At 44.7% G+C, this 22,484-nt stretch overlaps 1 protein-coding gene across 2 annotated transcripts in view; it reads right to left on the reverse strand.

Moving 5' to 3' along the window:
• The window catches only part of BAK1 (BCL2 antagonist/killer 1), a 140,476-nt gene that overhangs the window by 33,208 nt on the left and 84,784 nt on the right, over positions 1-22,484 (reverse strand). For both annotated transcript variants that reach the window (XM_063957225.1, XM_063957224.1), the window contains exons 3-4: positions 13,094-13,226; positions 9,927-10,070 (exon numbers count right to left, since the gene is read on the reverse strand). In XM_063957225.1, the coding sequence (XP_063813295.1) occupies positions 9,927-10,070; positions 13,094-13,226 (277 nt within the window). The remainder of the gene's footprint in view (positions 1-9,926; positions 10,071-13,093; positions 13,227-22,484) is intronic.

The raw sequence follows: 22,484 nt of genomic DNA on the forward strand, positions 1-22,484 counted from the left end.
TACCCACGGTCATTAGGATAGGATACCGCCCATTATCTGCTGGGTATGATATCTTCTGTAAATGCTCAGTTTGGAAGGACTATCCTTCAAGCAATACTCAATAAAAATAATTTTTGTTGCAAATATTTACATTTAATTGAAGTTATTGATTAGAAGTAACCCACCCTCTATTTCATGTTTTGTTTAGATATGTCCCATTCATTATAGCTGCCATGGAGCTTAAAAATGACATAGGTGCCTATTGCACATAACTGATTTTTAGAGACACCACTCAACAGTTTGCCATCAGGTATTTGTCTAAAGGCCCCCCTACGTCAGCAATCAATTGGGGCAATTTGGCGTTTTGCAGATGATTGTGTAAATACATCTGAAATATATGGGGTTTACATATCGCAGATTCAGACCAAAAATCGATTGGGATTGATAAATCAGGTTGTTCAAGATGTTGTATTTCACAGATCAATTGGGGCTGTAGATTGCAATTGTATGGTAACAATCAGCAGATTTGCAGGCCGTTTCCACAACTGATGAGCCATTCATGATTAACAGATCTGTACTTGCTGAAAATGATCTGCAAATCACTGAAAAATATCTGTAATGTGTGGGCATAGATTGGCGGATTGGGGAATCTTTAAATCTGGGGAAAAAATCTCAGAATCTGCAAACTGTTTTTGTTTGTGATAGCTGATGTATGCGGACCTTTAGACACAATAAAGATATGCCAATATGGTGTTTAAAAGTATAACAATTTATTCACAACAGATGAAATACATAGAAAAATGAATAATAACAAATACAGCTTCTCATTAGAAAGGGTTACAGTTAGAGATGAGCGGGTTCGGTTTCTCTGAAACCGAACCCGCACGAACTTCATGTTTTTTTTACGGGTCCGAGCAGACTCGGATCCTCCCGCCTTGCTCGGTTAACCCGAGCGCGCCCGAACGTCATCATGACGCTGTCGGATTCTCGCGAGACTCGGATTCTATATAAGGAGCCGCGCGTCGCCGCCATTTTCACACGTGCATTGAGATTGATAGGGAGAGGACGTGGCTGGCGTCCTCTCCATTAGAAATTAGATTAGAAGAGAGAGAGAGATTGTGCAGAGTCAGACAGAGTTTACCACAGTGACCAGTGCAGTTGTTGTTAGTTAACTTTTATTTATTTTAATATAATATATCCGTTCTCTGCTATATCCGTTCTCTGCCTGAAAAAAAACGATACACAGCAGCAGCCAGTCACACAGTGTGACTCAGTCTGTGTGCACTCAGCTCAGCCCAGTGTGCTGCACATCAATGTATAAAAGGCAAAGCTTATAATAATTGTGGGGGAGACTGGGGAGCACTGCAGGTTGTTATAGCAGGAGCCCCCAGGAGTACATAATATTATATTAATTTAAAATTAAACAGTGCACACTTTTGCTGCAGGAGTGCCACTGCCAGTGTGACTAGTGGTGACCAGTGCCTGACCACCAGTATAGTAGTATATTGTTGTATGTATTGTATACTATCTCTTTATCAACCAGTCTATATTAGCAGCAGACACAGTACAGTGCGGTAGTTCACGGCTGTGGCTACCTCTGTGTCGGCAGTCGGAACTCGGCAGGCAGTCCGTCCATCCATAATTGTATTACAATATATACCACCTAACCGTGGTATTTTTTTTTCTTTCTTTATACCGTCGTCATAGTGTCATACTAGTTGTTACGAGTATACTACTATCTCTTTATCAACCAGTGTACAGTGCGGTAGTTCACGGCTGTGGCTACCTCTGTGTCGGCAGTCGGCAGGCAGTCCGTCCATCCATAATTGTATTATTATTATAATATATACCACCTAACCGTGGTTTTTTTTTCATTCTTTATACCGTCATAGTGTCATACTAGTTGTTACGAGTATACTACTATCTCTTTATCAACCAGTGTACAGTGCGGTAGTTCACGGCTGTGGCTACCTCTGTGTCGGCAGTCGGCAGGCAGTCCGTCCATCCATAATTGTATTATTATTATAATATATACCACCTAACCGTGTTTTTTTTTTCATTCTTTATACCGTCGTCATAGTGTCATACTAGTTGTTACGAGTATACTACTATCTCTTTATCAACCAGTGTACAGTGCGGTAGTTCACGGCTGTGGCTACCTCTGTGTCGGCAGTCGGCAGGCAGTCCGTCCATCCATAATTGTATTATTATTATAATATATACCACCTAACTGTGGTATTTTTTTTTCTTTCTTTATACCGTCGTCATAGTGTCATACTAGTTGTTACGAGTATACTACTATCTCTTTATCAACCAGTGTACAGTGCGGTAGTTCACGGCTGTGGCTACCTCTGTGTCGGCAGTCGGCAGGCAGTCCGTCCATCCATAATTGTATTATTATTATAATATATACCACCTAACTGTGGTATTTTTTTTTCTTTCTTTATACCGTCGTCATAGTGTCATACTAGTTGTTACGAGTATACTACTATCTCTTTATCAACCAGTGTACAGTGCGGTAGTTCACGGCTGTGGCTACCTCTGTGTCGGCAGTCGGCAGGCAGTCCGTCCATCCATAATTGTATTATTATTATAATATATACCACCTAACCGTGGTTTTTTTTTCATTCTTTATACCGTCGTCATAGTGTCATACTAGTTGTTACGAGTATACTACTATCTCTTTATCAACCAGTGTACAGTGCGGTAGTTCACGGCTGTGGCTACCTCTGTGTCGGCAGTCGGCAGGCAGTCCGTCCATCCATAATTGTATTATTATTATAATATATACCACCTAACTGTGGTATTTTTTTTTCTTTCTTTATACCGTCGTCATAGTGTCATACTAGTTGTTACGAGTATACTACTATCTCTTTATCAACCAGTGTACAGTGCGGTAGTTCACGGCTGTGGCTACCTCTGTGTCGGCAGTCGGCAGGCAGTCCGTCCATCCATAATTGTATTATTATTATAATATATACCACCTAACCGTGGTTTTTTTTTCATTCTTTATACCGTCATAGTGTCATACTAGTTGTTACGAGTATACTACTATCTCTTTATCAACCAGTGTACAGTGCGGTAGTTCACGGCTGTGGCTACCTCTGTGTCGGCAGTCGGCAGGCAGTCCGTCCATCCATAATTGTATTATTATTATAATATATACCACCTAACCGTGGTTTTTTTTTCATTCTTTATACCGTCGTCATAGTGTCATACTAGTTGTTACGAGTATACTACTATCTCTTTATCAACCAGTGTACAGTGCGGTAGTTCACGGCTGTGGCTACCTCTGTGTCGGCAGTCGGCAGGCAGTCCGTCCATCCATAATTGTATTATTATTATAATATATACCACCTAACTGTGGTATTTTTTTTTCTTTCTTTATACCGTCGTCATAGTGTCATACTAGTTGTTACGAGTATACTACTATCTCTTTATCAACCAGTGTACAGTGCGGTAGTTCACGGCTGTGGCTACCTCTGTGTCGGCAGTCGGCAGGCAGTCCGTCCATCCATAATTGTATTATTATTATAATATATACCACCTAACTGTGGTATTTTTTTTTCTTTCTTTATACCGTCGTCATAGTGTCATACTAGTTGTTACGAGTATACTACTATCTCTTTATCAACCAGTGTACAGTGCGGTAGTTCACGGCTGTGGCTACCTCTGTGTCGGCAGTCGGCAGGCAGTCCGTCCATCCATAATTGTATTATTATTATAATATATACCACCTAACTGTGGTATTTTTTTTTCTTTCTTTATACCGTCGTCATAGTGTCATACTAGTTGTTACGAGTATACTACTATCTCTTTATCAACCAGTGTACAGTGCGGTAGTTCATGGCTGTGGCTACCTCTGTGTCGGCAGTCGGCAGGCAGTCCGTCCATCCATAATTGTATTATTATTATAATATATACCACCTAACTGTGGTATTTTTTTTTCTTTCTTTATACCGTCGTCATAGTGTCATACTAGTTGTTACGAGTATACTACTATCTCTTTATCAACCAGTGTACAGTGCGGTAGTTCACGGCTGTGGCTACCTCTGTGTCGGCAGTCGGCAGGCAGTCCGTCCATCCATAATTGTATTATTATTATAATATATACCACCTAACCGTGGTTTTTTTATACCACCTAACCGTGGCAGTCCGTCCATAATTGTATACTAGTATCCAATCCATCCATCTCCATTGTTTACCTGAGGTGCCTTTTAGTTCTGCCTATAAAATATGGAGAACAAAAAAGTTGAGGTTCCAAAATTAGGGAAAGATCAAGATCCACTTCCACCTCGTGCTGAAGCTGCTGCCACTAGTCATGGCCGAGACGATGAAATGCCAGCAACGTCGTCTGCCAAGGCCGATGCCCAATGTCATAGTACAGAGCATGTCAAATCCAAAACACCAAATATCAGAAAAAAAAGGACTCCAAAACCTAAAATAAAATTGTCGGAGGAGAAGCGTAAACTTGCCAATATGCCATTTACCACACGGAGTGGCAAGGAACGGCTGAGGCCCTGGCCTATGTTCATGGCTAGTGGTTCAGCTTCACATGAGGATGGAAGCACTCAGCCTCTCGCTAGAAAACTGAAAAGACTCAAGCTGGCAAAAGCACCGCAAAGAACTGTGCGTTCTTTGAAATCCCAAATCCACAAGGAGAGTCCAATTGTGTCGTTTGCGATGCCTGACCTTCCCAACACTGGACGTGAAGAGCATGCGCCTTCCACTATTTGCATGCCCCCTGCAAGTGCTGGAAGGAGCACCCGCAGTCCAGTTCCTGATAGTCAGATTGAAGATGTCAGTGTTGAAGTACACCAGGATGAGGAGGATATGGGTGTTGCTGGCGCTGGGGAGGAAATTGACCAGGAGGATTCTGATGGTGAGGTGGTTTGTTTAAGTCAGGCACCCGGGGAGACACCTGTTGTCCGTGGGAGGAATATGGCCGTTGACATGCCAGGTGAAAATACCAAAAAAATCAGCTCTTCGGTGTGGAGGTATTTCACCAGAAATGCGGACAACAGGTGTCAAGCCGTGTGTTCCCTTTGTCAAGCTGTAATAAGTAGGGGTAAGGACGTTAACCACCTCGGAACATCCTCCCTTATACGTCACCTGCAGCGCATTCATAATAAGTCAGTGACAAGTTCAAAAACTTTGGGTGACAGCGGAAGCAGTCCACTGACCAGTAAATCCCTTCCTCTTGTAACCAAGCTCACGCAAACCACCCCACCAACTCCCTCAGTGTCAATTTCCTCCTTCCCCAGGAATGCCAATAGTCCTGCAGGCCATGTCACTGGCAAGTCTGACGAGTCCTCTCCTGCCTGGGATTCCTCCGATGCATCCTTGCGTGTAACGCCTACTGCTGCTGGCGCTGCTGTTGTTGCCGCTGGGAGTCGATGGTCATCCCAGAGGGGAAGTCGTAAGCCCACTTGTACTACTTCCAGTAAGCAATTGACTGTTCAACAGTCCTTTGCGAGGAAGATGAAATATCACAGCAGTCATCCTACTGCAAAGCGGATAACTGAGTCCTTGACAACTATGTTGGTGTTAGACGTGCGTCCGGTATCCGCCGTTAGTTCACAGGGAACTAGACAATTTATTGAGGCAGTGTGCCCCCGTTACCAAATACCATCTAGGTTCCACTTCTCTAGGCAGGCGATACCGAGAATGTACACGGACGTCAGAAAAAGACTCACCAGTGTCCTAAAAAATGCAGTTGTACCCAATGTCCACTTAACCACGGACATGTGGACAAGTGGAGCAGGGCAGGGTCAGGACTATATGACTGTGACAGCCCACTGGGTAGATGTATGGACTCCCGCCGCAAGAACAGCAGCGGCGGCACCAGTAGCAGCATCTCGCAAACGCCAACTCTTTCCTAGGCAGGCTACGCTTTGTATCACCGCTTTCCAGAATACGCACACAGCTGAAAACCTCTTACGGCAACTGAGGAAGATCATCGCGGAATGGCTTACCCCAATTGGACTCTCCTGTGGATTTGTGGCATCGGACAACGCCAGCAATATTGTGTGTGCATTAAATATGGGCAAATTCCAGCACGTCCCATGTTTTGCACATACCTTGAATTTGGTGGTGCAGAATTTTTTAAAAAACGACAGGGGCGTGCAAGAGATGCTGTCGGTGGCCAGAAAAATTGCGGGACACTTTCGGCGTACAGGCACCACGTACAGAAGACTGGAGCACCACCAAAAACTACTGAACCTGCCCTGCCATCATCTGAAGCAAGAAGTGGTAACGAGGTGGAATTCAACCCTCTATATGCTTCAGAGGTTGGAGGAGCAGCAAAAGGCCATTCAAGCCTATACAATTGAGCACGATATAGGAGATGGAATGCACCTGTCTCAAGTGCAGTGGAGAATGATTTCAACGTTGTGCAAGGTTCTGATGCCCTTTGAACTTGCCACACGTGAAGTCAGTTCAGACACTGCCAGCCTGAGTCAGGTCATTCCCCTCATCAGGCTTTTGCAGAAGAAGCTGGAGGCATTGAAGAAGGAGCTAACACGGAGCGATTCCGCTAGGCATGTGGGACTTGTGGATGCAGCCCTTAATTCGCTTAACAAGGATTCACGGGTGGTCAATCTGTTGAAATCAGAGCACTACATTTTGGCCACCGTGCTCGATCCTAGATTTAAAGCCTACCTTGGATCTCTCTTTCCGGCAGACACAGGTCTGCTGGGGTTGAAAGACCTGCTGGTGACAAAATTGTCAAGTCAAGCGGAACGCGACCTGTCAACATCTCCTCCTTCACATTCTCCCGCAACTGGGGGTGCGAGGAAAAGGCTCAGAATTCCGAGCCCACCCGCTGGCGGTGATGCAGGGCAGTCTGGAGCGACTGCTGATGCTGACATCTGGTCCGGACTGAAGGACCTGACAACGATTACGGACATGTCGTCTACTGTCACTGCATATGATTCTCTCAACATTGATAGAATGGTGGAGGATTATATGAGTGACCGCATCCAAGTAGGCACGTCACACAGTCCGTACTTATACTGGCAGGAAAAAGAGGCAATTTGGAGGCCCTTGCACAAACTGGCTTTATTCTACCTAAGTTGCCCTCCCACAAGTGTGTACTCCGAAAGAGTGTTTAGTGCCGCCGCTCACCTTGTCAGCAATCGGCGTACGAGGTTACATCCAGAAAATGTGGAGAAGATGATGTTCATTAAAATGAATTATAATCAATTCCTCCGCGGAGACATTGACCAGCAGCAATTGCCTCCACAAAGTACACAGGGAGCTGAGATGGTGGATTCCAGTGGGGACGAATTGATAATCTGTGAGGAGGGGGATGTACACGGTGATATATCGGAGGGTGAAGATGAGGTGGACATCTTGCCTCTGTAGAGCCAGTTTGTGCAAGGAGAGATTAATTGCTTCTTTTTTGGGGGGGGTCCAAACCAACCCGTCATATCAGTCACAGTCGTGTGGCAGACCCTGTCACTGAAATGATGGGTTGGTTAAAGTGTGCATGTCCTGTTTTGTTTATACAACATAAGGGTGGGTGGGAGGGCCCAAGGATAATTCCATCTTGCACCTCTTTTTTCTTTTCTTTTTCTTTGCATCATGTGCTGATTGGGGAGGGTTTTTTGGAAGGGACATCCTGCGTGACACTGCAGTGCCACTCCTAGATGGGCCCGGTGTTTGTGTCGGCCACTAGGGTCGCTTATCTTTCTCACACAGTCAGCTACCTCATTGCGCCTCTTTTTTTCTTTGCGTCATGTGCTGTTTGGGGAGGGTTTTTTGGAAGGGACATCCTGCGTGACACTGCAGTGCCACTCCTAGATGTGCCCGGTGTTTGTGTCGGCCACTAGGGTCGCTAATCTTACTCACACAGTCAGCTACCTCATTGCGCCTCTTTTTTTCTTTGCGTCATGTGCTGTTTGGGGAGGGTTTTTTGGAAGGGCCATCCTGCGTGACACTGCAGTGCCACTCCTAGATGGGCCCGGTGTTTGTGTCGGCCACTAGGGTCGCTAATCTTACTCACACAGCTACCTCATTGCGCCTCTTTTTTTCTTTGCGTCATGTGCTGTTTGGGGAGGGTTTTTTGGAAGGGACATCCTGCGTGACACTGCAGTGCCACTCCTAGATGGGCCCGGTGTTTGTGTCGGCCACTAGGGTCGCTTATCTTTCTCACACAGCTACCTCATTGCGCCTCTTTTTTTCTTTGCGTCATGTGCTGTTTGGGGAGGGTTTTTTGGAAGGGACATCCTGCGTGACACTGCAGTGCCACTCCTAGATGGGCCCGGTGTTTGTGTCGGCCACTAGGGTCGCTTATCTTTCTCACACAGTCAGCTACCTCATTGCGCCTCTTTTTTTCTTTGCGTCATGTGCTGTTTGGGGAGGGTTTTTTGGAAGGGACATCCTGCGTGACACTGCAGTGCCACTCCTAGATGGGCCCGGTGTTTGTGTCGGCCACTAGGGTCGCTTATCTTACTCACACAGCGACCTCGGTGCAAATTTTAGGACTAAAAATAATATTGTGAGGTGTGAGGTGTTCAGAATAGGCTGAAAATGAGTGTAAATTATGTTTTTTGAGGTTAATAATACTTTGGGATCAAAATTACCCCCAAATTCTATGATTTAAGCTGTTTTTTAGGGTTTTTTGAAAAAAACACCCGAATCCAAAACACACCCGAATCCGACAAAAAAAATTCGGTGAGGTTTTGCCAAAACGCGTTCGAACCCAAAACACGGCCGCGGAACCGAACCCAAAACCAAAACACAAAACCCGAAAAATTTCAGGCGCTCATCTCTAGTTACAGTACATACTAGTGTAGATGGGGCCTAATTCAGATCTGATCGCAGCAGCAAATTTGTTAGCTAATGGGCAAAACCATGTGCACTGCAGGGGGGCAGATGTAACATGTGCAGAGAGAGTTAGAAAGCAGCCAATATTTACCCTGCACATAAACAAAATACCTGCAGTGCACATGGTTTTGCCTATTAGCTAAAAAAATTGCTGCTGCGATCAGATCTGAATTAGGCCCATGGACTTCTGAGAAAGACACACTTTATGGCATGAGGGGAAAGATGGAAATTCCCGGGCATGTCACCTACATCTTGTAATGTGGTATCCCTCAGGTTTCATTAGGGTAGCAGATGGCTGTCTCATCCACCAATGCACTTCGGACAATGTACCCCTTTTTCACACAGTAACCTTTTCTAATAATAAGCTGTATTTATCATTCATTTTTCTATGTATTTTATGATTTTTATGTATGCTTACCCTTCTGTGTGTTTTTGCTATCAGTTCTGAAGGGGTGGTGATCCTATTTGGACTCCGTGCTGCTGGATCGAGAAACATATGGTGTACATATTCTCTTCAAGTTCAATCTCCCTCTCATTGCAGCAAAAGAAAAGTGGGCAAGACTCCAGGAACCGCATGGACCTCCACTACCTCTACCACCCAGATGCCCATTGACTGAGTAAAATGGGCAGACTGGGTGGCTGATGAAACATTGAATTGTGTCTTCATAGCCACGTTCCCCACTATACAATGCCAGTAGTCTCGGCTATGATTATGCAAACATGCAGTCACGTATCCACCCAAAGCCTCTAGCACACAGTGACTCCCCATCTCCACCCACCCGCAAGGGGCTCATTTGCGCTCGCCACGCTGTCGGTATGCCGGCTGTCGGGCTCCCGGCGCCGGTATGCTGGTCGCCGGGAGCCCGGCCGCTTGCATACCATATTACACCCCCTTGGTGTACAGCATCACAAGTGCAAGCTACGTCCGAGTCACAGAAGTAAAGCATGTGCACCAGAGAAAAGAAGCAAGTTGCATTTACTCTGAATAAAGCCCACAGTACACATCTAGCCTCATGACTGGTCCAGTACTTCATATAAAACCACTAAATGCTATAGATATAGGGAAGCACACACTAAGGTTTGGCATATATATCCCCATTTCCCCTTCTTTGTAGTACCTGGAAGCAATTTTTTTGAAGTAGTCATAAGCATTTTCTAAGTTGGGATTCAGGTCTTTAAGGACAGTATCAAAGTATTCCTCATAGCGCTTATTCAAGTCATCACCGATCAATGCTAGTTTTCTTCCAACTTCGTCTATATTGCTGTAAACAAATAAAAAGGTTAAAATCATATTTTGCAAACACAAAGAGATGTGTTCATTCAATACATTTTCAGCAATGTACTAATAATCCTCATTTATCTTGTCCCTTATAATGTTCTTGTGATGATTTGCTTCTACTATACACATGTATTTTTGCACAGACACAGTAAACGCTTACACAACCCAAGTACAAGTCAATACACAGGACAGAAGAAGCATGTAATGAACAGAATCACTGCCATCCATCGTCCCGTTCAAAGTGGCTTTTGGTTCTGCTTCCCACCGCCAAAGCTGCAGCTATCACTCTCTGAGCTCTCCTCTGCCAGGACTTGATCAACAGCACAGCAGACCAGAGTCAGAGCAAAGGCTATGGGGTATATGCAATTGCAGTCAAATTCCGTCTGGAATTCGACTGTTTTTTAATTCAACACAATTCAACAGTCAGACACCCTCCCGCCGGGACCCAAATTCGACATATTCAATAAAAAACGGATTCGACAGTCCCGCTGTCGAAAAACGGACCAATTGACAATAGTGTGCGTCCTGGATTCGACTTCATGGACGGCACAAAAGTGTTTAAAAAAAAACCTGAAAAAAAATGCGTGGGCTCCCCCCTCCTAAGCATAACCAGCCTCGGGCTCTTTGAGCCAGTCCTGGTTGTAAAAATACGGGGGGGGAAATGACAGGGGATCCCCCGGATTTTAACAACCAGCACTGGGCTCTGCGTCTGGTCCTGGTGCAAAAAATACGGGGGACAAAAGAGGGGGTCCCCCATATTTTTCACACCAGCACCGGGCTCCACTAGCTAGAGAGATAATACCACAGCCGGGGGACACTTTTATACCGGTCCCTGCGGCCGTGGCATTAAATCCCCAACTAGTCACCCCTGGCCGGGGTACCCTGGAGGAGTGGGGACCCCTTAATCAAGGGGTCCCCCCCCTCCAGCCACCCAAGGGCCAGGGGTGAAGCCCGAGGCTGTCCCCCCCATCCAAGGGCGGCGGATGGGAGGCTGATAGCCAAGTGTCAAAATAAAGAATATTGTTTTTTGTAGCAGAACTACAAGTCCCAGCAAGCCTCCCCCGCAAGCTGGTACTTGGAGAATTACAAGTACCAGCATGCGTGGGAAAAACGGGCCCACTGGTACCTGTAGTTCTACTGCAAAAAAAATACCCAAATAAAAACAGTACACCCACACCGTGATAGTATAACTTTATTACATACATGCACACCGACACACACATACTTACCTATGTTGACACGAAGGCTCGGTCCTCTTCACCAGTAGAATCCACGAGTTACCTGTAAATAAAATTATACTCACAAAAATCCTGTGTAGATCGGTCCTCTTCTGCTTGTAATCCATGTACTTGGCAAAATAATAAAAACGCAAAACCCGATCCACGCACTGAAAGGGGTCCCATGTTTACACATGGGACCCCTTTCCCCGACTGCTGGGACCCCCCCGTCTTTTGTTCCCCGTATTTTTTGCACCAGGACCGGACGCAGAGCCTGGTGCTGGTTGTTAAAATACGGGGATTCCCTGTCATTTCCCCCCCTGTATTTTTACAACCAGGACCGGCTCAAAAAGCCTGAGGCTGGTTATGCTTAGGAGGGGGGACCCCACGCATTTTTTTTCAGGGTTTTTAACCCATTCCCACCCCTTCCCACTGAAAAACATGCTCTGATCTCTCCATATTATTTTAGTCAGTAAAGAAAAAAAAGTATTCTTTTAAAAAATCTATTAAATAATACTTGTGGCTTCTAAATAGACAAACCAAGTAGATAATCCCTTCTAATATACATAGATATGCTATTAGCAATAAAAAAAACACAAAAAACATGTTTTAAAATTTTTTTGAGATCACGCCAGCAAAATGAGGCGGACTGAAATTGACGAAATGACTGTCGAAAAGCACTGTTGTCGAATCAACATTCTTCAATTGAATATACTTTTGTTGAAAAGCCGCATTTTTAACATTGCAGACATGTCGAATTTGACAAATGTCGAATTGCAAAAAGTCGAATCTGAAACGGCCGTTTTTTTTGTCGAAAAGTACTGTATTGCATTGTCGAATCAGTTTTTTTTGTCAAAAATGCCCCGTTTTTCGACATTTGCGGCAATTCGACTACAATTGCATATGGCCCTTAGACCACACTACTACAGTAGAAAGTAGGGGACTTGAACGGTTCACAGTATGTAGAGCAAGATTATTGAATTTAGGATTAGAAATGGACTGGTAGCAGTGCAATGGGGAACAGGGTCATTTTTACTCTGTATAAACTATTTGATTGTAACACTGGATTTGGCAGAAATTGAGCTTCATTTTACCTCTTCAAGTCTGGCATTTATTGGGATCCCTTGCCCAATATAAAACAAAACTACAAACACACAAAGTGATAGATGATAATCACGATGTGCCTTTATTCTTATGATTATAAACCTGGTTAAATATGGCAGTATTATACTAAGCAATACTTAGCAGTATACAAATATATATAACTGTATTTTAGGGGAAAACATGGAACAGTTTTACTTAATGAAAGTGGTGGTTGCAATGGTGCAAAGTTAGTCTACATTTGCTTAAAGCAAGTGCAATAGACAAGAATAGTGCACACATGCACATAGGAGGTCTGCTACAGATCTAGTGTATGCAGTGCCATCACAAAGCAACCTAACTCGCCACTGGAACAAAGCAGGTGATGGCTGCAACCATTGCCCATACAAAATCTAATAGAAAAACCTTTGTCTTCTGACCAGAAACATCTATGGTTGCCAGCCATCTGTTTCTGTTGGCCACCCATAGCACCATTTGCCACAAAACATAGTTTTACAGATCAGGCCCTACCTAATTTACATGATTGCACTAATCGGGCCTTACCTAATATTTAAGAAATATCTCATGGCCTTAGAAATCTTCCATCTTATTATCCCACTTCATCAATGATAACCAGCATATTACACTGAATTTCATTTCTTTGTGTCCTAAGTGCTTAATTATCCTCTATGTTATATCAGAATGGTACCCGTCTCTTTGTCTTGCATCCTCTAGTTCACTATCAAGTGTTGCAGAATCCTCATCCTCTTCTCTCCTCAGCTGAGTCATGTGAAAGGTGTAACTCAGAAATACAGCTTCTGTCTGCTGACTCACCTGCTCCTCTGCAAGAAAAGAGAATGCAATAGTGAAAATACATTGTACTTGGCATCGCGCATCTAGCATCAACATGTTACAATTGTTAATGCAATTCTATTGCTAAATATTATGTAAAACAGAGAGCAATATTTTATATTAACAGCTCTTTATATAGCGCACACATATTCTGCAGGGGATATACAGAGAATATTTTGTCATTCACTTCAGTCCCTGCCCTAGTGGGGTTTAGAATCTATGGGTTTATTTACTAAGCCTTGAACGGAGATAAAGTACCAGCCAATCAGCTCCTAACTACCACACCACAGGCTGGGTTTGGAAAATGACAGTTAGGAGCAGGTTGGCTGGTACTTTATCTCCATCTAATGCTTAGTAAATAGACCTCTATATTCCCTATCATATGTTTGAAGCCAATTAACCTACCAGTACCAGTTTTTGGAGTGTTGGAGGAACATACATACTCCAAACAGTGCCTTGGTCAGGAATTGAACTCATGACCTCAGAGGTTGTGAATGCACCCCCAAAATGTATTAAAAGGAAGACTGTGAAAAAAAATCAGATTTTCACTCCTTAGTAACTGCCACTATTTTGTCAAGCTTCTGATAATAATTTAGATTAACACACTAACACAAAACACCATGTGATGATGGCACTTTAATTGCTTACTTGTCCCACCACCGGATGTCCTTGCTCATGCAACGTAATGAGATCTCATGCATAAGCAACGCAGCCATACAGGAGCATTACGTGTTGCCTTACCACTTGGCTGATATGATACAGGAAGAACAGAGATCACCGGAGACATGATTACCATAACACCTCTCCGGTGCCTCTCTTTTTAATACAGTTCAGTAGTAAGTCATCTTGCATTGCTGTGATAAGTGGAAATGGGGGATTTCCTAGGTCCATATTTAGGGGCAAGATAGCGGTGCTGTCGCCCAGTGTGTAGGGCCTGGGGGTGGCACGTCACGGCCCCACGGCATCTGCATTTGGAATGACACCCTGTAGCCAGTAGCGCTACTGCAGAGCTGCCCGAAGCTTCCCAAGAAGACGAGATGAGATAAAGGGTCAATCTAATTGTGGGCAATATTTTCACTCCTGCAAGTTATTGCGGCAATTGCCACTCTATGGTAGCTCAGACTTGCACAATTTTTTTTGTAGCCCCAAAGAGCTGCTTACAACTCTGTGCACACGTGGAGGGAGACCGGGCTGCGAGACGTGGTGCCACGCTTTTGCAATGGCAACTTGTTCACGCTGTGTGTCCACGCTTTTGCAATGGCAACTTGCACCCTTCACTCGCAATTGGATTGCCCCTAATAATATTGTTGCATCACTCAAAGCTAATGTTATTTCAAATAAGCAGAAAGTCCCATGGAAAATAATGGTATAATAATATAGTTACCATGACACATGATTCTCAGTGAAGATAACTACAAACACCTGAGTTTACTTTTTAAGAGCAATTACCATTTGTCAATAATAGGGTGGCGGTAATCAATTGTATTGTGCACCCGATCTCCCGTCTAAAGTGACTGGAGATTGTGGGCGCAATTTAATTGTTTTTTGTTTTTCACATTGATCGCGCCAGTAGAAGTCAGGTTTTGCAGTGTAAAGCAGCTAAACCCAACCAAAGTGCTGGGCGTGATCGCAAAAAAAGCCGTTTGGGTGGCCAAACGGGTAACTTTTGCACATCTCAGCTCGAAATCCCCAGCTGAAATGCAGGCGCTGGTAGCCATCACATCCAAATGGAGCAACAATTGAATTGTTCCTCTAGGCGCCATCTAGTGGCTACCGGCGCATGCAACATTTGAACTTCGCCCATAGAATATGTCTGTTAAATCTAGAGATGAGCGGGTTCGGTTCCTCGGAATCCGAACCCGCCCGAACTTCAGGGTTTTTTACACGGGGCTGAGCAGGCTCGGATCCTCCCGCCTTGCTCGGTTAACCCGAGCGCGCCCGAACGTCATCATCACGCTGTCGGATTCTCGCGAGGCTCGGATTCTATATAAGGAGCCGCGCGTCGCCGCCATTTTTCACACGTGCATTGAGATTCATAGGGAGAGGACGTGGCTGGCGTCCTCTCCGTTTATAGAGATTCGAGAAGAGAGTGAGACAGTCTCACTAGAGAGAGACACAGTAGTAATTTTGGGGAGCATTAGGAGGAGTACTACTACTACTAGTACTTGCTGAAGTGAAGTGATAGATAGTGTGACTGTATTGTATTATCTGACTTGTGGGGGAGACACTGACAGTGGGGAGCAGTTAGAGTCTGAGAGCAGGACTCAGGACTCAGGTGTACATACTACATATAACGTACAGTGCACACTTTTGCTGCCAGAGTGCCACACCAGTATAATATATATTGTGATTGTATGCTTAGGAGTACTACTTGCAAGTTGCTGATAGTGTGACCAGTGACCTGACCACCAGTTTAATAATCACCACCAGTTTAATTAATATATATATATATATATAATTGTATATAATTAATATATATATAATATTATAATTGTATACCACCTACCCGTGTTTTTTTTTTTTCTTTCTTCTTGATACATACTACTATAGTAGCTTACTGTAGCAGTCTGCGGTGCTGCTGAGCTGACAGTGTCCAGCAGGTCCGTCATCAGTCATTACATAATAAATATATATACCTGTCCGGCTGCAGTACTAGTGATATTATATATACATATATATATTGATTTCATATCATTATCATCCAGTCTATATTAGCAGCAGACACAGTACGTTAGTCCACGGCTGTAGCTACCTCTGTGTCGGCACTCGGCAGTCCATCCATAATTGTATACCACCTACCCGTGGTTTTTTTTTTTTCTTTCTTCTTGATACATACTACTATAGTAGCTTACTGTAGCAGTCTGCGGTGCTGCTGAGCTGACAGTGTCCAGCAGGTCCGTCATCAGTCATCATTACCTAATAAATATATATCTACCTGTCCGGCTGCAGTACTAGTGATATTATATATACATATATATATTGATTTCATATCATTATCATCCAGTCTATATTAGCAGCAGACACAGTACGGTAGTCCACGGCTGTAGCTACCTCTGTGTCGGCACTCGGCAGTCCATCCATAATTGTATACCACCTACCCGTGGTTTTTTTTTTTCTTTCTTCTTGATACATACTACTATAGTAGCTTACTGTAGCAGTCTGCGGTGCTGCTGAGCTGACAGTGTCCAGCAGGTCCGTCATCAGTCATCATTACCTAATAAATATATATCTACCTGTCCGGCTGCAGTACTAGTGATATTATATATACATATATATATTGATTTCATATCATTATCATCCAGTCTATATTAGCAGCAGACACAGTATGGTAGTCCACGGCTGTAGCTACCTCTGTGTCGGCACTCGGCAGTCCATCCATAATTGTATACCACCTACCCGTGGTTTTTTTTTTTTTCTTTCTTCTTGATACATACTACTATAGTAGCTTACTGTAGCAGTCTGCGGTGCTGCTGAGCTGACAGTGTCCAGCAGGTCCGTCATCAGTCATCATTACCTAATAAATATATATCTACCTGTCCGGCTGCAGTACTAGTGATATTATATATACATATATATATTGATTTCATATCATTATCATCCAGTCTATATTAGCAGCAGACACAGTACGGTAGTCCACGGCTGTAGCTACCTCTGTGTCGGCACTCGGAAGTCCATCCATAATTGTATACCACCTACCCGTGTTTTTTTTTTTTTCTTTCTTCTTGATACATACTACTATAGTAGCTTACTGTAGCAGTCTGCGGTGCTGCTGAGCTGACAGTGTCCAGCAGGTCCGTCATCAGTCATCATTACCTAATAAATATATATCTACCTGTCCGGCTGCAGTACTAGTGATATTATATATACATATATATATTGATTTCATATCATTATCATCCAGTCTATATTAGCAGCAGACACAGTACGGTAGTCCACGGCTGTAGCTACCTCTGTGTCGGCACTCGGCAGTCCATCCATAATTGTATACCACCTACCCGTGTTTTTTTTTTTTCTTTCTTCTTGATACATACTACTATAGTAGCTTACTGTAGCAGTCTGCGGTGCTGCTGAGCTGACAGTGTCCAGCAGGTCCGTCATCAGTCATCATTACCTAATAAATATATATCTACCTGTCCGGCTGCAGTACTAGTGATATTATATATACATATATATATTGATTTCATATCATTATCATCCAGTCTATATTAGCAGCAGACACAGTACGGTAGTCCACGGCTGTAGCTACCTCTGTGTCGGCACTCGGCAGTCCATCCATAATTGTATACCACCTACCGGTGGTTTTTTTCTTTTCTTTCTTCTTGATACATACTACTATAGTAGCTTACTGTAGCAGTCTGCGGTGCTGCTGAGCTGACAGTGTCCAGCAGGTCCGTCATCAGTCATCATTACCTAATAAATATATATCTACCTGTCCGGCTGCAGTACTAGTGATATTATATATACATATATATATATATATATATATATATATTGATTTCATATCATTATCATCCAGTCTATATTAGCAGCAGACACAGTACGGTAGTCCACGGCTGTAGCTACCTCTGTGTCGGCACTCGGCAGTCCATCCATAAGTATACTAGTATCCATCCATCTCCATTGTTTACCTGAGGTGCCTTTTAGTTGTGCCTATTAAAATATGGAGAACAAAAATGTTGAGGTTCCAAAATTAGGGAAAGATCAAGATCCACTTCCACCTCGTGCTGAAGCTGCTGCCACTAGTCATGGCCGAGACGATGAAATGCCAGCAACGTCGTCTGCCAAGGCCGATGCCCAATGTCATAGTACAGAGCATGTCAAATCCAAAACACCAAATATCAGTAAAAAAAGGACTCCAAAACCTAAAATAAAATTGTCGGAGGAGAAGCGTAAACTTGCCAATATGCCATTTACCACACGGAGTGGCAAGGAACGGCTGAGGCCCTGGCCTATGTTCATGGCTAGTGGTTCAGCTTCACATGAGGATGGAAGCACTCAGCCTCTCGCTAGAAAAATGAAAAGACTCAAGCTGGCAAAAGCAGTAGCACCGCAAAGAACTGTGCGTTCTTCGAAATAGCAAATCCACAAGGAGAGTCCGACTCCAATTGTGTCGGTTGCGATGCCTGACCTTCCCAACACTGGACGTGAAGAGCATGCGCCTTCCACCATTTGCACGCCCCCTGCAAGTGCTGGAAGGAGCACCCGCAGTCCAGTTCCTGATAGTCAGATTGAAGATGTCAGTGTTGAAGTACACCAGGATGAGGAGGATATGGGTGTTGCTGGCGCTGGGGAGAAAATTGACCAGGAGGATTCTGATGGTGAGGTGGTTTGTTTAAGTCAGGCACCCGGGGAGACATCTGTTGTCCGTGGGAGGAATATGGCCACTGACATGCCTGGTGAAAATACCAAAAAAATCAGCTCTTCGGTGTGGAAGTATTTCAACAGAAATGCGGACAACAGGTGTCAAGCCGTGTGTTGCCTTTGTCAAGCTGTAATAAGTAGGGGTAAGGACGTTAACCACCTCAGAACATCCTCCCTTATACGTCACCTGCAGCGCATTCATAATAAGTCAGTGACAAGTTCAAAAACTTTGGGTGACAGCGGAAGCAGTCCACTGACCAGTAAATACCTTCCTCTTGTAACCAAGCTCACGCAAACCACCCCACCAACTCCCTCAGTGTCAATTTCCTCCTTCCCCAGGAATGCCAATAGTCCTGCAGGCCATGTCACTGGCAATTCTGACGATTCCTCTCCTGCCTGGGATTCCTCCGATGCATCCTTGCGTGTAACGCCTACTGCTGCTGGCGCTGCTGTTGTTGCTGCTGGGAGTCGATGGTCATCCCAGAGGGGAAGTCGTAAGACCACTTTTACTACTTCCACCAAGCAATTGACTGTCCAACAGTCCTTTGCGAGGAAGATGAAATATCACAGCAGTCATCCTACTGCAAAGCGGATAACTGAGGCCTTGGCATCCTGGGTGGTGAGAAACGTGGTTCCGGTATCCATCATTACTGCAGAGCCAACTAGAGACTTGTTGGAGGTACTGTGTCCCGGGTACCAAATACCATCTAGGTTCCATTTCTCTAGGCAGGCGATACCGAAAATGTACACAGACCTCAGAAAAAGAGTCACCAGTGTCCTAAAAAATGCAGCTGTACCCAATGTCCACTTAACCACGGACATGTGGACAAGTGGAGCAGGGCAGGGTCAGGACTATATGACTGTGACAGCCCACTGGGTAGATGTATGGACTCCCGCCGCAAGAACAGCAGCGGCGGCACCAGTAGCAGCATCTCGCAAACGCCAACTCTTTCCTAGGCAGGCTACGCTTTGTATCACCGGTTTCCAGAATACGCACACAGCTGAAAACCTCTTACGGCAACTGAGGAAGATCATCGCGGAATGGCTTACCCCAATTGGACTCTCCTGTGGATTTGTGGCATCGGACAACGCCAGCAATATTGTGTGTGCATTAAATATGGGCAAATTCCAGCACGTCCCATGTTTTGCACATACCTTGAATTTGGTGGTGCAGAATTTTTTAAAAAACGACAGGGGCGTGCAAGAGATGCTGTCGGTGGCCAGAAGAATTGCGGGACACTTTCGGCGTACAGGCACCACGTACAGAAGACTGGAGCACCACCAAAAACAACTGAACCTGCCCTGCCATCATCTGAAGCAAGAAGTGGTAACGAGGTGGAATTCAACCCTCTATATGCTTCAGAGGTTGGAGGAGCAGCAAAAGGCCATTCAAGCCTATACAATTGAGCACGATATAGGAGGTGGAATGCACCTGTCTCAAGCGCAGTGGAGAATGATTTCAACGTTGTGCAAGGTTCTGCTGCCCTTTGAACTTGCCACACGTGAAGTCAGTTCAGACACTGCCAGCCTGAGTCAGGTCATTCCCCTCATCAGGCTTTTGCAGAAGAAGCTGGAGACATTGAAGGAGGAGCTAACACGGAGCGATTCCGCTAGGCATGTGGGACTTGTGGATGGAGCCCTTAATTCGCTTAACAAGGATTCACGGGTGGTCAATCTGTTGAAATCAGAGCACTACATTTTGGCCACCGTGCTCGATCCTAGATTTAAAGCCTACCTTGGATCTCTCTTTCCGGCAGACACAAGTCTGCTGGGGTTGAAAGACCTGCTGGTGAGAAAATTGTCAAGTCAAGCGGAACGCGACCTGTCAACATCTCCTCCTTCACATTCTCCCGCAACTGGGGGTGCGAGGAAAAGGCTCAGAATTCCGAGCCCACCCGCTGGCGGTGATGCAGGGCAGTCTGGAGCGACTGCTGATGCTGACATCTGGTCCGGACTGAAGGACCTGACAACGATTACGGACATGTCGTCTACTGTCACTGCATATGATTCTCTCACCATTGAAAGAATGGTGGAGGATTATATGAGTGACCGCATCCAAGTAGGCACGTCACACAGTCCGTACTTATACTGGCAGGAAAAAGAGGCAATTTGGAGGCCCTTGCACAAACTGGCTTTATTCTACCTAAGTTGCCCTCCCACAAGTGTGTACTCCGAAAGAGTGTTTAGTGCCGCCGCTCACCTTGTCAGCAATCGGCGTACGAGGTTACATCCAGAAAATGTGGAGAAGATGATGTTCATTAAAATGAATTATAATCAATTCCTCCGTGGAGACATTGACCAGCAGCAATTGCCTCCACAAAGTACACAGGGAGCTGAGATGGTGGATTCCAGTGGGGACGAATTGATAATCTGTGAGGAGGGGGATGTACACGGTGATATATCGGAGGATGATGATGAGGTGGACATCTTGCCTCTGTAGAGCCAGTTTGTGCAAGGAGAGATTAATTGCTTCTTTTTTGGTGGGGGTCCAAACCATCCCGTCATTTCAGTCACAGTCATGTGGCAGACCCTGTCACTGAAATGATGGGTTGGTTAAAGTGTGCATGTCCTGTTTATACAACATAAGGGTGGGTGGGAGGGCCCAAGGACAATTCCATCTTGCACCTCTTTTTTCTTTAATTTTTCTTTGCGTCATGTGCTGTTTGTGGAGTGTTTTTTGGAAGGGCCATCCTGCGTGACACTGCAGTGCCACTCCTAGATGGGCCCGGTGTTTGTGTCGGCCACTAGGGTCGCTTATCTTACTCACACAGCTACCTCATTGCGCCTCTTTTTTTCTTTGCGTCATGTGCTGTTTGGGGAGTGTTTTTTGGAAGGGCCATCCTGCGTGACACTGCAGTGACACTCCTAGATGGGCCCGGTGTTTGTGTCGGCCACTAGGGTCGCTTATCTTACTCACACAGCTACCTCATTGCGCCTCTTTTTTTCTTTGCGTCATGTGCTGTTTGGGGAGTGTTTTTTGGAAGGGCCATCCTGCGTGACACTGCAGTGCCACTCCTAGATGGACCCGGTGTTTGTGTCGGCCACTAGGGTCGCTTATCTTACTCACACAGCTACCTCATTGCGCCTCTTTTTTTCTTTGCGTCATGTGCTGTTTGGGGAGTGTTTTTTGGAAGGGCCATCCTGCGTGACACTGCAGTGCCACTCCTAGATGGGCCAGGTGTTTGTGTCGGCCACTAGGGTCGCTTAGCTTAGTCATCCAGCGACCTCGGTGCAAATTTTAGGACTAAAAATAATATTGTGAGGTGTGAGGTATTCAGAATAGACTGAAAATGAGTGGAAATTATGGTTTTTGAGGTTAATAATACTTTGGGATCAAAATGACCCCCAAATTCTATGATTTAAGCTGTTTTTTAGGTTTTTTGGAAAAAAACACCCGAATCCAAAACACACCCGAATCCGCCAAAAAAAATTCGGTGAGGTTTTGCCAAAACGCGGTCGAACCCAAAACACGGCCGCGGAACCGAACCCAAAACCAAAACACAAAACCCGAAAAATTTCCGGCGCTCATCTCTAGTTAAATCTGAATAAATTCTTCAGTTATATTAAATAACTAATTCCATATTATATACTATACTGAATATTGCATACTAATTTAAAACTCTAAAGGTGGGTACACATTAGCCGAATTCAGCCTAAAAAATAAACGATAATGACATAAATGTTGTTATTATTTATTTTTAGGTTTATATCGTCCAGTTTGTATAGGGGTATTATTGGTGAACGGTGAATGATGCGCGCTCCTGCACGTCATTCAGCGATCACCAATATTGAGCTGACATGCAGCTCAACCCGTCAATGTCGGGCTGAGCTGCATGTTCGGGAATGTTGGCGGTGACGTCACTGAACGTTATCGTTGAATATATGGG

This window comes from Pseudophryne corroboree, chromosome 2 (assembly GCF_028390025.1).
Source record: "Pseudophryne corroboree isolate aPseCor3 chromosome 2, aPseCor3.hap2, whole genome shotgun sequence".
NCBI lineage: Eukaryota > Metazoa > Chordata > Amphibia > Anura > Myobatrachidae > Pseudophryne > Pseudophryne corroboree.